Source organism: Tachyglossus aculeatus, chromosome 3 (assembly GCF_015852505.1).
Source record: "Tachyglossus aculeatus isolate mTacAcu1 chromosome 3, mTacAcu1.pri, whole genome shotgun sequence".
Lineage (NCBI taxonomy): Eukaryota > Metazoa > Chordata > Mammalia > Monotremata > Tachyglossidae > Tachyglossus > Tachyglossus aculeatus.
This window is the reverse complement of record NC_052068.1, coordinates 9,337,310-9,353,704: the sequence shown is the minus strand read 5'-3', so window position 1 is coordinate 9,353,704 and position 16,395 is coordinate 9,337,310. Positions and strand designations below refer to the sequence as shown.

Below are 16,395 nucleotides of genomic sequence, written 5' to 3'. Positions count from 1 at the left end.
AGCCTCTCTCCGCCTGGCAGCGCGCATGCGTGCTCACACACACACACACACACACTCTCACACACATGCACATCATCAACAAAATAAATAGAATAGTAAATATGTACAAGTAAAATAGAGTAATAAATCTGTACAAACATATATACAGGTGCTGTGGGGAGGGGAAGGAGGTAGGGCGGGGGGATGGGAAGGAAGGAAAAAGGGGGCTCAGTCTGGGAAGACCTCCTGGAGGACGTGAGCTCTCAGTAGGGCTTTGAAGGGAGGAAGAGAGCTAGCTTGGCAGATGTGCGGAGGGAGGGCATTCCAGGCCAGGGGGAGGACGTGGGCTGGGGGTCGATGGTGGGACAGGCAAGAACAAGTTACAGTAAGAATGTGCACCTTCATTTGTTTTTGCAGGACCAGCGAAGGTTTGCACTAAACCATCCACACCCTCTCTCCCAATCCCACTGGATCTCTTTGCAGGAGACCTCAGTGATCACGATAATTGTGTATTTTTTAAGCATTTACTATGTGCCAAATACTGTTCTAAGCTCTTGGAAAATCAATACAAGGAAATCGGGGTTGGTCATAGTCCCTGTCTCAAATAAGGCTCACAGTCTTGATCCCCATTTTACTGATGAGGTAACTGAGTCACAGAGAAGGGAAGTGACCTGTCCAAGGTCAAACAGCAGACATGTGGCAGAGCCAGTATTAGAACCCGTGATTTTTGAATCCCAGGCACGGGCTCTATCTACTAGGACACACTGCTCACAGACACCACTGTGCCCACACCCATTTCATCAGTCTTCATTGAGTATGATATTTATAGGGGTATCTTTCAGATCAGTCAAAGGTAGAGAGAGAAAACAAATGAAAGTGGGAGCAGAATAGAACTGCAAATTGTTCAGGTGCTTGTCAGTGCAGTGGATTTATTGGCAAAAGCAGAAACCCCAATGGAATCATTTTCAGGGGAAGTGATTTCTACCAGTGATTTCTACCAGCGATTTCAGGGGAAGTGATTTCTACCAGTGATTTCTACCAGTGATTTCAGGGGAAGTACTTTCTACCAGTGATTTCTACTAGTGATTTCAGAGGAAGTACTTTCTACCAGTGATTTCTATCAGTGATTTCAGAGGAAGTGATTTCTACCATTTCTACCTCACATTCCTCCCAGAATAGGGCAATCCAGCCAACAGATTGTTGCCTCTTTGCAACCTTTATTCCACCCATAAGGGTCTACTGTTAATCAATCAGTCAGTTGTATTTATTGAGCATTTACTTTGTGCAGAGCACTTTATTAAGCACTTGGGAGAGTAAAATATGAGTTGGCATGATCCATCAAAACTCAGTATTTAACCAATCAATCATATTTATTCATTCAGTCATATTTATTGAGCGCTTACTGTGTGCAGAGTACTGCACTAAGCGCTTGGAAAGTACAATTCAGCAATAAAGAGAGACAGTCCCTGACCACAACGGATTGAGCACTTACTTTATGCAGAGCACTGTACTAAGTGCTTGAGAGAGTACAGTATAACAGTTGACGTGTAAATCATCAATTTATCCTTGCACTTCCCTAGTGCAAGTTCCGTTGAATTTAATAATATAAATGTCATTCATATTACTGTCTCTCACCCCATCTCCAGTCTAAGCTTGTAGTAAGCAGGGAACATGTTTACCAACTGTTATAGTGTACTTTCCCAAACAGTACAGAAGAAGCATGGCCTAGTGGATAGCGCTAGGAGTCAAAAGGTCATCGGTTCTATTCCTAGCTCTGCCTCTTGTCTGCTGTGTGACCTTGGGCAAGTCACTTCACTTCTCTGGGCCTCAGTTACCTCATCTGTAAAATGAGGATTGAGAATGTGAGCCCCATGTGGGACAGGGACTGTGTCCAACCCTACTGGCTTGTATCCACCCCAGCGCTTAGTATAGTGCCTGGCACATAATAAGCACTTAACAAAGCAACAATTATTATTCTTATTATAGTGCTCTGCACACAGTAAGCACTTAATAAATATTGCTGATTGGTTGATTGATATTGAAGAATCATCTTACACTTGATAAGGAGCTACTACTCTTAGTGCTAATAAAAAAACCTCATTCCTCCTACACTCACTCATTCTCTCTCTCTCTCTCTCCCTCTCTCTCTCTCTCTGTTTTCTTCCTAGCTGGGGTATCCTGAAATGAGCACGGACTGCCTCCAGATGTACTTCAAGGGGAAACCTCCTTTAAACCAGTTTTTAGGCAGAGCCCACTTATGCGAAGCCCAGTTACATACTCCACATTCTGCGGATAATTTGGTGAGACTAAATTGTTATCTCCCTGTCTGTGCTCTTATCAGCCACCTATAAGGAAGCCATGGTAACAAGGATTCCCACACTCTTATTTGGGAAACAGCCTAAATAGCTTACTAAGCTCATTAGTCATTTACTATATGTCAAGCACTGTTCTGAGTGCTGGTGTTGATACATGCTAATCAGGTAGATCACAGTCCCTGTCACACTTGGGCTAATAAGATTAATCCCCGTTTTAGAGATGAGGTAACTGAAGCACAGGGAAGGTAAATGGTTTGTCCAAGGTCTCACAGCAGACAAGTGACGGAGCTGGGATTAGAACCCAGGTCCTTCTGACTCTCAAGCCCATGCTGTATCCACTAGGCCACACTGCTTCTCATAGGTTGGTTTTGTTCAGACCTAAAGTCCTTTCCCACTTCCCTGACATTTAAAGGTCAAAATGCAGAATCCAAATGGTAGTAACTGTGTTTTCCGTTCATTCATTCATTCAGTCAATCCTATTTATTGAGCTATGATTTATGCTATTGATGCCTGTCTACTTGTTTTGTTTCATTGTCTGTCTCCCCCTTCTAGACTGTGAGCCCATTGTTGGGTAGGTTTAGTGGAAAGACCATGAGCTTGGGAGTCAGTGGTCATGGGTTCTAATCCGGTTCCACCACTTATCAGCTGTGTGACTTTGGGCAAGTCACTTCACTTCTCTGGGCCTCAGTTACCTCATCTGTAAAATGGGGATTAAAACTGTAAGCTCCACGTGGGACAACCTGATTACCTTGTATCAACCCCAGCACTTAGAACAGTGCTTTACACATAGTAAACGCTTAACAAATAACATAATTATTATTGTCTCTATCCGTTGCCGAATTGTACTTTCCAAGTGCTTACTACAGTGCTCTGCACACAGTAAGCACTCAGTAAATATGATTGAATGAATGAATTGAGTGCTTACTGTGTGCAGAGCACTGTACTAAGTGCTAAGGAAAGTACAACACAGCAATAAACAGTGACATTCCCTGCCCACAATGAGCTCACAGTCTAAAGTGGGGGAGACAGACAGCAATGCAAATAAATGCAATTACAGATATGTACATAAGTGCTTTATCTAGTGCTTCTGGGTATTAAGCACTTGGAAAAGTTTTACACTGACAAGAAACATGTAGTCTGCCTAAGAAGGGCTTATAGTTTAGTTGATGGACAGGGGACTGAAGTGTGAGTAACACTCTGAAAGAAAGATTAGATGGATTAGAAAACCAGAATAGAAAAGGGAGAAGAGAAATAGGTCAAATATCATGATGGTCCAGAAGAAAAGAGAGGGACTATTTAATGGTTAGCAACTGATAGATCATTCAGTAAATTAGTGGTATTTATTGAGCACTTACTGTGCACAGGGCACTGTACTAAGCACTTTTTTTGGTATATAAGGGCTTACTATGTGCCAAATATTGTGCTAAGTACCTGAGTAGATACGAGCTAATCAGGGTGGAGACAGTTCATGTCCCACTTGAAGCTCAAAGTCTTAAACCCTATTTTACAGATGGGGTAACTGAAGCTCAGAGAAGTGAAGTGACTTGCCCAAGTCACACACAGCAGAGAAGTGGCAGAGCCCTGATTAGAACCTAGGTCTTTCTGACTCCCAGGCCCATGGTCTTATCTACAAGGATATGCTGCTTCTCAGCACTTAGGAGAATACAATGCAAAAGAGTTGGTAGACACATTCCCTGTCCACAAGGAGCTTACAGTCTGGAGGAGAAGGCAGGCATTAATATAAATTAATAAATGTATCATTAGCATTTGTTTTTTAAAAAGCAAATGGCAGAGGTGACTTTTTTTATTCAATCCAGGTTAAAGCATGTACCTATGTAAAGCATGTAATTATAAAACTCATTTTAATTATTTGTGGTATTTTAGGAGGAATTTGAGAAGAGTGTGATTCATTATATGAAAGCAATTAACTTTGCAAAAGAAGATTCCAGGTAAGAATTACCAATTAAGCCAAATTATTTTATCCATAAGTCAGATTTATTAAGCATTTATCATTTTCAGAGCATGCACTAAGTGCTTGGAATAGTATAATACAGTGGAGTTGATACTTTTACCTGATTATATTATTATTATTGTGTTTGTTAAGCAGTTACAATGTGCCAAGCACTGTTCTAGGCGCTAGGGTAGGTACATATTAATTAGGTTGTCCCACGTGGTGCTTACAGTCTTAATCCCCATTTTACAGATGAGGTAACTGAGAGAAGTTAAGTGGCTTGCCCAAGGCCACAAAGCAGTCAAGTAGCAGAGCCAGAATTAGAACCCATGAACTTCTGACTCCCAGTCCCATGCTCTATCCATTATATCACGCTGCTTCCACTATGTGTTAAGCACTGTAATAATAATAATAATAATGATGGCATTTGTTAAGCACTTACTATGTGCAAAGCACTGTTCTAAGCACTAGGGGGAATACAAGGTGATCAGTTGTCCCATGTGGGGCTCACAGTCTTCATCCCCATTTTACAGATGAGGTAACTGAGGCTCCGAGAAGTTAATTGACTTGCCCAAAGTCACACAGCAGACATGTGGCGGAGCCGGGATTCAAACCCATGACCTCTGACTCCAAAGCCCATGTTCTTTCCACTGAGCCACTGTACTAAATACTGAAGTCGATACAAGACTATTAGATCCATATGGGGCTCACAACCTAAGCAGGAGAGAGAACACACATTTAATTTCCATTTTTACAGATGAGGAAACTGAGGCACAAAGAAGGCGAGTGACTTGTCCAGGCCACACAGCAGATAAGTGACAGAGACAGGATTAGAACCCAGGTTCCCTCACTTCTAGGCCAAGCTCTTTCCACTAGGCCACAGTAGTGGTAGAACTATTATGTCTTGTCTTCTGCTGTTGAGTCGTCTCTGACCCATAACAACTCCATGGACACATCTCTCCCAGAATTCCCCACTCTCCATCTGTTCTGGTAGTGGATCCAGAAGTGGTTTACCAATGCCTTCTCCTGTGTAGTAAACCTGAGTCTCCACCCTCGACTCTCTCCCGTGCTGCTGCTGCCCAGCACAGGGGACCTTTGACTTATAGGAGTTTGCCAGCCACTTGCTAGCCACTGGCCAAGTTAGAAATGGACAGGCCTCTGCTTCACTCTCCCTCCCATAGGTGAGACTGGTAGAGTACTGGGAACACTCCAGCTGCCATCCTGAGAGGGGACAATTGTTAAAGGTGAACCAGTATTAATATTAACACTACTACTACTGCAAACCAGAAAGGGCGTCCTATGACCCAGATTTAAGGTTATTCATTCATTCATTCAATCGTATTTATTGAGCGCTTACTGTGTGCAGAGCACTGTACTAAGCGCTTGGGAAGTACAAGTTGGCAACATATAGAGACGGTCCCTACCCAACAGCGGGCTCACAGTCTAGAAGGGGGAGACAGACAATAAAACAAAACGTATTAACAAAATAAAATAAATAGAATAAATATGTACAAATAAAATAAAGAAATAGAGTAATAAATACATACAAACATATATACATATATACAGGTGCTGTGGGGAGGGGAAGGAGGTAAGGTGGGGGGGCGGGGAGGAGGGGGAGAGGAAGGAGGGGGCTCAATCTGGGAAGGCCTCCTGGAGGAGGTGAGCTCTCAGTAGGGCTTTGAAGGGAGGAATGAGACTGCTGTTCATACTTAGCCTGGCTTAGTGGAAAGAGCCTGGGCTTGGGAGTGAGAGGTCATGGGTTCTAATCCCAGATCTGCCACTTGTCAGATGGTGACTTTGGGTAAGTCATTTAACTTCTCTGGGCCTCAGTCACCTCACCTGTAAAATGGGGATTAAGACTGTGAACACCACATGGGACAATCTAATAACCTTGTATCTAACCCATGCTTAGAACAGTGCTCAGCACATAGTAAGCACTTAACAAATACCGTCATTAATATTATTATTAAAATGGGGTTAAAGACTGTGAGTCCCACACGGGACAACCTGATGACCTTGTATCTACCCCAGTGCTTAGAACAGTGCTGGGCAAATAGTAAGCACTTAACAAATACCATTATTATTACTATTATTCTTATTTTCTACCTTCAACTACCTACTCCCAATCCAACTCCACCTCCACATTAGGCATGGGCTAATATCTAGAGAGCACGGTCCTAAGGAGTCCATCAGCCTTCTCTCTGATCTCCCATCTCCCATGTCCAGAAACGCTCTGGGCATGTTACTCCCCTCTTCAAAAATCTCCAGTGGCTACCAATCAATCCGCGCATCAGGCAGAAACTCCTCAGCCTCGGCTTCAAGGCTCTCCATCACCTAGCTCCCTCCTACCTCACCTCCCTTCTCTCCGTCTACAGCCCACCCCGCACCCTCCGCTCCTCTGCCGCTAATCTCCTCACCGTGCCTCGTTCTCTCCTGTCCCGCCATCGACCCCCGGCCCACGTCATCCCCCGGGCCTGGAATGCCCTCCCACTGCCCATCCGCCAAGCTAGCTCTCTTCCTCCCTTCAAGGCCCTACTGAGAGCTCACCTCCTCCAGGAGGCCTTCCCAGACTGAGCCCCTTCCTTCCTGTCCCCCTCGTCCCCCTCTCCATTCCCCCATCTTACCTCCTTCCCTTCCCCACAGCACCTGTATATTTGTATATATGTTTGTACATATTTATTACTCTATTTATTTATCTTACATGTACATATCTATTCTATTTATTTTATTTTGTTAGTATGTTTGGTTTTGTTCTCTGTCTCCCCCTTCTAGACTGTGAGCCCACTGTTGGGTAGGGACTGTCTCTATGTGTTGCCAACTTGTACTTCCCAAGCACTTAGTACAGTGCTCTGCACACAGTAAGCGCTCAATAAATACGATTGATTGATTGATTGATTGATTGAGTCAGAGGACCTGAGATCTAATCCCAGTTCCACCGCTTTACCGCTGTGCGACCTTGGGCAAGTCAAGTAACTTCTCTGTGCCTCAGTTTCCTCATCTGTAACATGGGGATTCAAGGCCTGTTCTCCCTCCTAGACTCAGTCCCATAGGGGACGAGGACTGTATCTGAACTTATCATCATGTATCTACTCACCTATCGTCTTGTTTCTACTCCAGTTCTTATACAGTGCTTGGCAACTAGTAAGTGCTTAACAATTGTGGTTATCATTATTATTACTATCATATTGTCATCATTCTCATTATTAGGCTCATCCTCTGAACTGTACACTCTTTTGGGGCAGGAAGCATGTCTATCAACTCTTGTTATGTTGTACAAGCACTTCCAAGCTCTTCTAAGCACTTAGTACATTGCTCTGCATACAGTTAACACCCAAGAAATGCAGTTGATTCATTCATTCATTCAGTCGTGTTTATGGGGCATTTACTGTGTACAGAGGACTGTACTAAGCACTTGGGAGAGTACAATAGAACAGTAAATGAATAAATTCCCTGACCACAATGAATTTCCAGTCTAGAGGGGGAGACAGACATTAAAAATAAAGAAATAAATTATGGATTTATATGTCAGTCCTGTGGTGCAGGAAGTGGGGGATGAATAGAGCATGAGAGTCAGGGTGACGCAGAAGGAAGTGGGAGACTGATTGTGTGACCGATTGATTAATAATGAGATTGCTCCTTGATGCCCAGGGGAATTCATCATTTTCCTGCTTTGTTTTGCAGGTATTACTTTTTGATCTACAATGCCTCGGTTCTCTACTGGCAGATGGTAAGGCCATTCCTGAAGCCTGGCTCTCGCCACTTTCTGATCCCCAGCCTGTCTCAAATCGTGGCCGTTTTGAATGAAGCGGCTGAGAAAGATAAGGAGTGGAGAGCCGAACTTATGCTGTGAGTAGAAGCGGCGATTTTCCAAAAAAAAAAAACCCTAACCGACCCTCATCCCGATTTATGCATGTCATATGCTTGTAAAGCTTTCGTTACTCAGCTATTTTTAAATTGGACCCGCATTTCAATCTCTAATTCTCCCTTCGATGATTGTAAAAGTGGTTCACTGCGTTTTTGCCAGTATCTCATAGTCATTTTTTTCAGGGTTAAATCAATCCATCAGTAGTGTTCATAGAGCACTCATTGTGTGCAGAACACGGGAAACTGCATGGCCTAGTGGCTACAGCCCGGGCCTGGGAGTCAGAAAGATCTAGGTTCTAATCCTGGTTTTGCCACTGATCTGCTGTGTGACCTTGGAGAAGTCACTTTACTTCTCTGTGCCTCAGTTACCTCTTCTGTAAAATGGGGTTTAAGACTAGGAGCCCCATGTGGGACAGGGACCGTGTCCAAACTTATTTGCTTGTAAGTGCTTAACAAGTACCCTAATTTTTGTGTGTGTGTGTGTTTGATAAAGGAAATAATTGATGATTTGAAGGATCAGGTGGTATAAAATGGCAACAATCAGGCCCAACTTTGTAGAAAGAGAAACTGCTCACCATTGACATCGTTACCCAGTCTCCTCTACTTGTGGCTCTTTGTGGCTTGCTTAAGGGCTAGGCATTTTCTCTAGAGAAAGTATTCAGAAGTTTTAGAATTGTGTGTGCCGGCTGTATAAGATTGATAGGCCACTGAGATAAAACATAAATTGAAGCTTGCACTTTATTTGTCAAAAGAAGACCTGCCTCGGTCAATTACTTAGTACACAATTCTTGTAGTATCCTATTTCGATCTTGTTTCTGTAAAAGGGCAAAACAACGTTTTGTAATATCTTTGATTCAGACTTCTAGGTCATGACGTGAAGGGGAACTGATCTGGGGGAGGATTTTTGCCTTGAAGTCTAGTTAGATTTTGTCTGAATAGGGCAGACTGTATTTTTGATTGATTATAGAGCCCAGAGCATAAACTTTATGAAACACCTTTAATCATCCATCACATGGTCGTGTGGTTTTTCTACTTCTCTTTTTAAGCCTATGGTAGTTCCTCAAGAAAGCAAATTCCTCGTGTTTAAAAGATGCGGCAAATTTTTCATCAGTACTTCTTTTAATAGGCAGCAGATATTTTGACCATTTATGGAAAAATGTGGGTATTTCACTGAATCTAGTAAGAACCCCTCAAAAACGAGTATTGTGCCCAAAATTGTGTTGCCAAAGGAAGGGAGTGATAAGGAAAAGCAAGCAAGCAATGAGTATGCTAAGTAAAGATCACTATCTTTTCTATAACTTGGAACATTACTTCAAAAATGGGATCCCTGGGTTAACAGATAAGAAGAGGGGATGTTTCTCTAGGGGGATTTGTTGGGGGTTTTTTAGGGTTTTTTAATGGTATTTCTTAAGGGCTTAATATTGAGGCTGTGAGCCCCCTGTAGGATAGGGACTGTGTCCAACCCAATTTACTTGTTTCCAACCCAGTGCTTAGTACAGTGCCTGGCACATCCTAAGTGTCTAACAAATACCACAATTATTATTATTATTATTATTATTATTATTATTATTATGTGCTGAGCACTGTACTAAGTGGTAGGGGAGATACAGGCTAATAGGTTGGACACAGTCCATGTCTCACATAGAGCTCTTAATCCCTATTTTACAGATCTGAGGGACAGAGAAGTGAAGTGACCTGGCCAGGGTCACACAGCAGACAAGGGGCAGAACTGGGATTAGAACCCTGGTCCTTCTGATTTCCAGGCCATTGCTCATATTTATTTTCCCTTAAAACTTGAAGCCGCATGGAGTAGTGGATCTCTACTCTACTCTATCCACTACTCCATGCGGCTTCAAGTTTTAAGGGAAAATAAGTATACTTTGAATAAATAAAAACAGGGATAACTTTAAAGTACTTGCACTTCTGCTTTCCGAATTTCCTGCTAAATGATGGTAATCACTCTTCACATGGCAGTGTGTCACCAGAAATAATATTCTTTACTCATTCAGTTTGGGAATTGGACTTTTGCCTTTCTGTTGGGAGGATTTTACTAGGAAGACTTTCATTTTGATTTGGTTTCTATAACTTTGAATCCTGCAACTTTCCAGGCACATGCAATGAGGTTGAGATATTTTTAACAAGTGAAGCTGTAATGACGTAGTGGATAAAGCTAGGGCCTGGGAATCAGAAGGTCATGGGGTCTAATCCCAGCTCCGCCACTTCTCTGCTTTGTGTCCTTGGGCAAGTCACTTCACTTCTCTGAAAAATGGTGGTTAAGGCTGTGAGCCCCATGTGGGGAGCCCCATGTGGGACAGGGACTGAGTCTAACCTGATTACTTTGTATCTACCCCAGTGCTTAGAACAGTGCCTGATATAGAATAATGATAATAATAATAATAATAATGATGGTATTTGTTAAGCACTTACTATGTACTAAGCACTGTTCTAAGTACTGGGGTAGATACAAGGTAATCAGGTTGTCCCACGTGGGGCTCACAGTCTTAATGCCCATTTTACAGATGAGGTAAGTGAGGCCCAGAGAAGTTAAGTGACTTGCCCAAAATCACGCAGCTGATAAGTGGCAGAACCGGGATTAGAACCCACAACCTCTGACTCCCAAGCCCGGGCTCTTTCCACTAAGCCATGCTAGTGAGCACTTAGAGAAGCAGTGTGGCTAAGTGGAAAGAGCCTGGGCTTGGGAGTCAGAGGTCATAGGTTCAAATCCCGGCTCCACCAACTGTCAGCTGTGTGACCTTGGGCAACTCACTTAACTTCTCTGGGCCTCAGTTACCTCATCTGTAAAATGGGGGTTAAGCCTGTGAGCCCCACGTGGGACAACCTGATCACCTTGTATCCTCCCCAGTGCTTAGAACAGTGCTTTGCACATAGTAAGCGCTTAACAAATGCCATCATTATTAACAAATACCACTACAGAAACAATAACAATCCTCCAACAGCCAGCATGCCTGGTGTCCCGCACACAGACTTTTGTCCGTCCAGCAAGTATCCCTCCCTTCTGACTGACCCATTTAGACTGTGAGCTCCTTGTGGGTCATTTGTTCATTCAATCAATCGTATTTATTGACTACAATAATAAATACACCAAATAAATATGATTGAATGAATGAACAAATGACCCCAAGATCAAGAGACCCAAGACCCTGGACCCAGACCCCAATGTGCTAGGGTAAAAGTGAGAGAGCCAGCACATCCCCTTTAGAGAAAACTACCCTTGCAAGCGCTTAGTACGGTGCTCCACCCACAGTAAGTGCTCAATAAATACCGCTGATTGATCGATTGATTGATTAAAGACCAAAAAACACATTGGCCCAAAATCCCAGAGACCTGGAAGTCCCCAGCCCAAGCACCTCTTGCTCACACTCAGGCTCAGACTTTTTTCCCCTCATTCTCATGAATGCCACCTCGTGAATGCCACCCCGAGGCCTGGCCACTGTCGGTCAGTTCCTTCTCTAACCACACTGTCCACTCCACAGGGTCACTGTGCCCTGTCATGTAACATGTACTTGACATGGCCATCCACATCAGTCTCCTCTTGCTATGTCAAAATTGTCCTGTGTGTCTTTGGAAAAGCAGTGCAGCCTAGTGGATAGAGCACAGGCCTGGGAGTCAGAAGGACCTGGGTTCTAATCTCGGCTCTGCCACTTGTTTGCTATGTGACCTTGGACAAGTTGCTTCACTTTTCTGTGCCCCATGAATTGGAGCCCCTTGAGGGATGACTGTGTCCAATCTGATTCGTTCTTATCTACCTCAATACATACCTATACTTCAGTCTGCTGACCAGATTATCTTTGTACAGAAACGCTGTGGGCATGTCACCCCCCTCCTCAAAAATCTCCAGTGGTTGCCTTTCAACCTCCATATCAATAAATCAATCAATCAATCAATCATATTTATTGAGCACTTACTGTGTGCAGAGCACTGTACTAAGCGCTTGGGAAGTACAAGTTGGCAGCATATAGAGATGGTCCCTACCCAACAGTGGGCTCACAGTCTAGAAGGGGGAGATAGACAACAAAACAAAACATATTAACAAAATAAAATAAATAGAATAGATATGTACGAGTAAAATAAATGTCCCTGGGGTTCCCCTCTGTGGACTGGACAGGAATGTAATCATTACAATGTGAGGAGAAAACAGCAGCCCAACTCGTAGGTAATAATAATAAAAATTGTACAGCCTGTTAAGCCCTTACTGTGTGCCAAGCACTGTAGTAAGCACTGGGATAGATACAAAATAATCAGGTCCCACACAGGGCTCACAGTGTAAGTAGGAACAGGAGCAGGTATCGAATTCCCATTTTACAGATGAGGTAACGGAGGCACAGGGAAGTATAGTGACTTACCCAGGGTCACAGAGCAGGCAAGCGGTGGAGCTGGGATTAGAACCTAGGTCTTCTGAGAATCAATCAATCAATCAATCAATCAATCGTATTTATTGAGGGCTTACTGTGTGCAGAGCACTGTACTAAGCACTTGGGAAGTACAAGTTGGCAACATATAGAGACAGTCCCTACCCAACAGTAGGCTCACAGTCTAGAAAGCAGAGAGGCAGCTTAGTACAGTGCTCTGCACACAGTAAGCGCTCAATAAATATGATTGATTGATTGATTGATTGATTGATTGAAAGAGCCCGGGCTTCGGAGTCAGAGGTCATGGGTTCAAATGCCGACTCTGCCAATTGTCAGCTGTGTGACTTTGGGCAAGTCACTTAACTTCTCTGTGCCTCAGTTCCCTCAGCTGTAAAATGGGGATTAAGACTGTGAGCACCCCCGGGACAACCTGATCACCTTGTAGCCTCCCCAACACTTAGAACAGTGCTTTGCACATAGTAAGCCCTTAATAAATGCCATTATTATTATTATTATTCTGACTCTCAGGCTGGAGCTGTTCCCCTTAGGCTATGCTTTGCCATTTTCCCTGCCTCTGCTTAACTACCTCATGTGATCCTTTGGCTCACTGGTCCCCAGCTAAGCAGGCCCTGGCAGAGATGACTGATGAGAAGGAAAGCAGGGGGTGCCCGGAGCACTGGGTTTTAGTCTGACTCGGCTGTGGTGATCCTGCTAGGTGATCCTGGGCTGGGCTGATTTCTTCGCTTCGTACTTGGCGGTGTAAGGGAAGGAAAAAATATAAAGGAAAAACTCTTCACTATTGGCTTCAGAAGGAGTCAGCTGAACCCGTCACTTTCTCTTCAAATGCCATCGAATCGTTTCTGATCCATAGCACTGATGTTAACCTTCTCACTTGGCCTCGTTCTCTTCTGTCCCGCCATCGACCCCTGGCCCACATCCTACCTCTGGCCTGGAAGGCCCTCCCTACTCACATCTGCCAAACTAGCACACTTCTCCCCTTCAAAGCTCTACTCAAAGCTCACCTCCTCCAGGAGGCCTTCCCAGACTGAGCCCCCCTTTTCCTCTGCTCCTCCTCCCCTCCCCATCACCCCTACTCCCTCCCTCTGCTCTACCCCCTTCCCTGCCCCACAATACTTGTGTATATTTGTACATATTTATTATCTATTTATCAATGATGTGTACATATCTATAATTCTATTTATATTGGTGCTGTTGATGCCTGTTTACTTGTTTTGTTTTGTTTTCTGTCTTCCCCTTCTAGACTGTGAGCCCATTGTTGGGTAGGGATTGTCTCTATTTGTTGCTGAACTGTACTTTCCAAGCAATTAGTACAGTGCTCTGCACACAGTAAGTGCTCAATAAATGCAATTGAATGAATGAATGACTATCACTTGGATACTATAAGAAAAAGGGTGTGAACAAGAGGTTGGCAGCAAGAGTGAGGAGAACAAGACACAGTGAATAGGTTTAAGAGGAACGAAGCTTCTAAATTTGTGAGCTGGGGTGGAGTGGGAGAGCAGTGTAAGTGAGTAATAATGATGGTATTTGTTCAACGCTTATTATATATGGAGTACTGTTCTAAGTGCTGGGGTACATACAAGGTGATCAAGTTTTACAGAGTCCCTGTCCCACATGGGGCTCACAGTCTTAATCCCCGTTTTCCAGATGAGGTAACTGAGGCCAAGAGAAGTGAAGTGACTTACCCAAGGTTACACAGCAGACTTTATTTATATCAGTGTCTCTTTATTTGTATTGATGTTTGTCTCCCCCACTCTAGACTGTGAACTCGTTGTGGGCAGGGATTGTCATTCTTGATTGCTGTATTGTACTTTCCCAAGAGCATAGTACAGTATTCTGCACACTGTAAGCACTTAATAAATAGATTGAATGAATGAATGAAGTGGCAGAGCCAGGATTAGAACCCACATCTTTTGACTCCCAAACCCATGCTCTTATCATTAGGCCATGCCGCTTCTCTAAAGTGAAGTCGGAGGGAGAGCTGATTGAGTGCATTAAAGGCCGTGGTCAGGATTTGCTGCTTGGAAGTTAGGGAAGTTTGAGAAGACAGGGGTGACGGGTGTAGAACTTAATGGAAAAAATATTAAGTTCGTCTACTTTTAAGTTTGATTATCTGCTATTCTTCCCTACTGTAGAGTAATTTAGTGTTTATTTTGCTGTTTCAGGAAATAGAAATATTTGAAGCTCAGCACTCCATGTATGTTAAGAAAAGTAATTTTTAAAATTGTGTGTTTTTAAAATTGTGTGTTGAGTGCTGATTTAGAGGCCTGAATGAGGCTTCATAAAATATACAAGGTTTAATATCTGATATTATTTCATTTTCAGAGAACTACTGGAATGTTTTCTCGATGCTAGAAAAACAGCAGAAGCTGCTGAATTTTCCTCCACTGCAGCAGCATATATTAAAGTTAATGTGCCTCATAAATATCAACAACTATTTTCTATTATGGTAAATTGAAAAGTTTTACAAACCCATTTGGATCATTTAGGGATTAAAGTAGACGACTAATTGTGAGACTGGAGAGGAAGAAGCATAACTGGATAGTGCAAGATAAAATTTAAGAAGGGCTAATCTATATTTGATGTCGAAAATCTTTCTTCATATGAAATCTGTGTAATATTAGAAAATCATAAAGGTAAATCATAATCATGGCAACTGGATTTGTTAGGATAGTTAAAAAGGGATCAGAACTGGTTGATTAGGAGAATCCTCTCTTGAGGGGAAATCACGTGTGTGTGTGTGTGTGTGTGTGTGTGTGTGTGTTTGTGTGTGTGTTTGCATGCACACCCACACACAAATACACACACACCTGGGTGGTTTTCCACTTTCCGAGGCTTTGCTTGAGAAGATTACTTCCTCGAACATCAAGGCTAAGGTCTTACATCTCCACATTTCAACCATTTTTCTCCATCTTATAAGACGGTAAACTCATTCATTCATTTAATCCTATTTATTAAGTGCTTACTGGGTGCAGAGCACTGTACTAAGCTCTTGGTAGAGTACAACAAAAGAAGAAACAGGCACATTCCCTGCCCACAACGAGCTTACAGTCTAGCAACTCATCATGGAAGGGCAGGGAACATGTCCGCCAATTCTTTTGTATTGTACTCTCCCCAGTGCTTAGTTCAGGGCTCTGCATACGGTAAACACTCAATCAATACCATTGATTGATTTTAAGGGCATTCTCCTCAGTGGGGAAAAGCCAATTCAGGATGCTTAATAAGTGTTCTGGCCATCTGTTTGGGATTCCATCTTTTCCAGGCCCCAGGGTGGCTTTCTCTTAGTTTGGAAGGCAGAAGACGATGTTGGTGATTATGAAGTGAAGTCTAGCACAGTGGCTGGTGACAAGGAGCTGCTTGTTTTTTCCAATTTTTTTTATAATGGCATTTATTGAGCACTTACTGTGTGCAAAGCACTGTTCTAAGCGCTGGGCACTGTTCTATGCGCTGGATTGTTGCATTGGACTCACCTTGTGGTTCTGATCAACAGATTGGTCCCAGCTCCTGTCCCACATGGGGCTCACAGTCATAATCCCCATTTTACAGAGGCAGCTGAGGCCCAGAGAAGTGAAGTGATTTGCCCGAGATCACACAGCAGACAAGTGGCAGAGCCAGGATTAGAATCAATCAATCAATCAATCATATTTATTGAGCACTTACTATGTGCAGAGCACTGTACTAAGCGCTTGGGAAGTACAAATTGGCAACATATAGAGACAGTCCCTACCCAACAGTGGGCTCACAGTCTAAAAGAATGAATGAAAGGACAGTTTAGTCAAGCAACACTTCTTGGAGAGAATGTTTTACTAATTAATTAATTCATTCAATCGTATTTATTGAGTGCTTACTGTGTGCAGAGCACTGTACTAAGTGCTTGGGAAAGTACAACACAACA

The 16,395-nt window shown here is 43.2% G+C and overlaps 1 protein-coding gene across 1 annotated transcript in view; it reads left to right on the top strand.

The window, feature by feature from the left end:
• Window positions 1-16,395, top strand: part of CFAP46 (cilia and flagella associated protein 46) — a 203,464-nt gene that overhangs the window by 8,457 nt on the left and 178,612 nt on the right. The window contains exons 3-6 of the mRNA XM_038743855.1: window positions 2,148-2,279; window positions 4,179-4,243; window positions 7,930-8,094; window positions 14,826-14,949. Coding sequence (XP_038599783.1) covers window positions 2,148-2,279; window positions 4,179-4,243; window positions 7,930-8,094; window positions 14,826-14,949 — 486 coding nt within the window. The remainder of the gene's footprint in view (window positions 1-2,147; window positions 2,280-4,178; window positions 4,244-7,929; window positions 8,095-14,825; window positions 14,950-16,395) is intronic.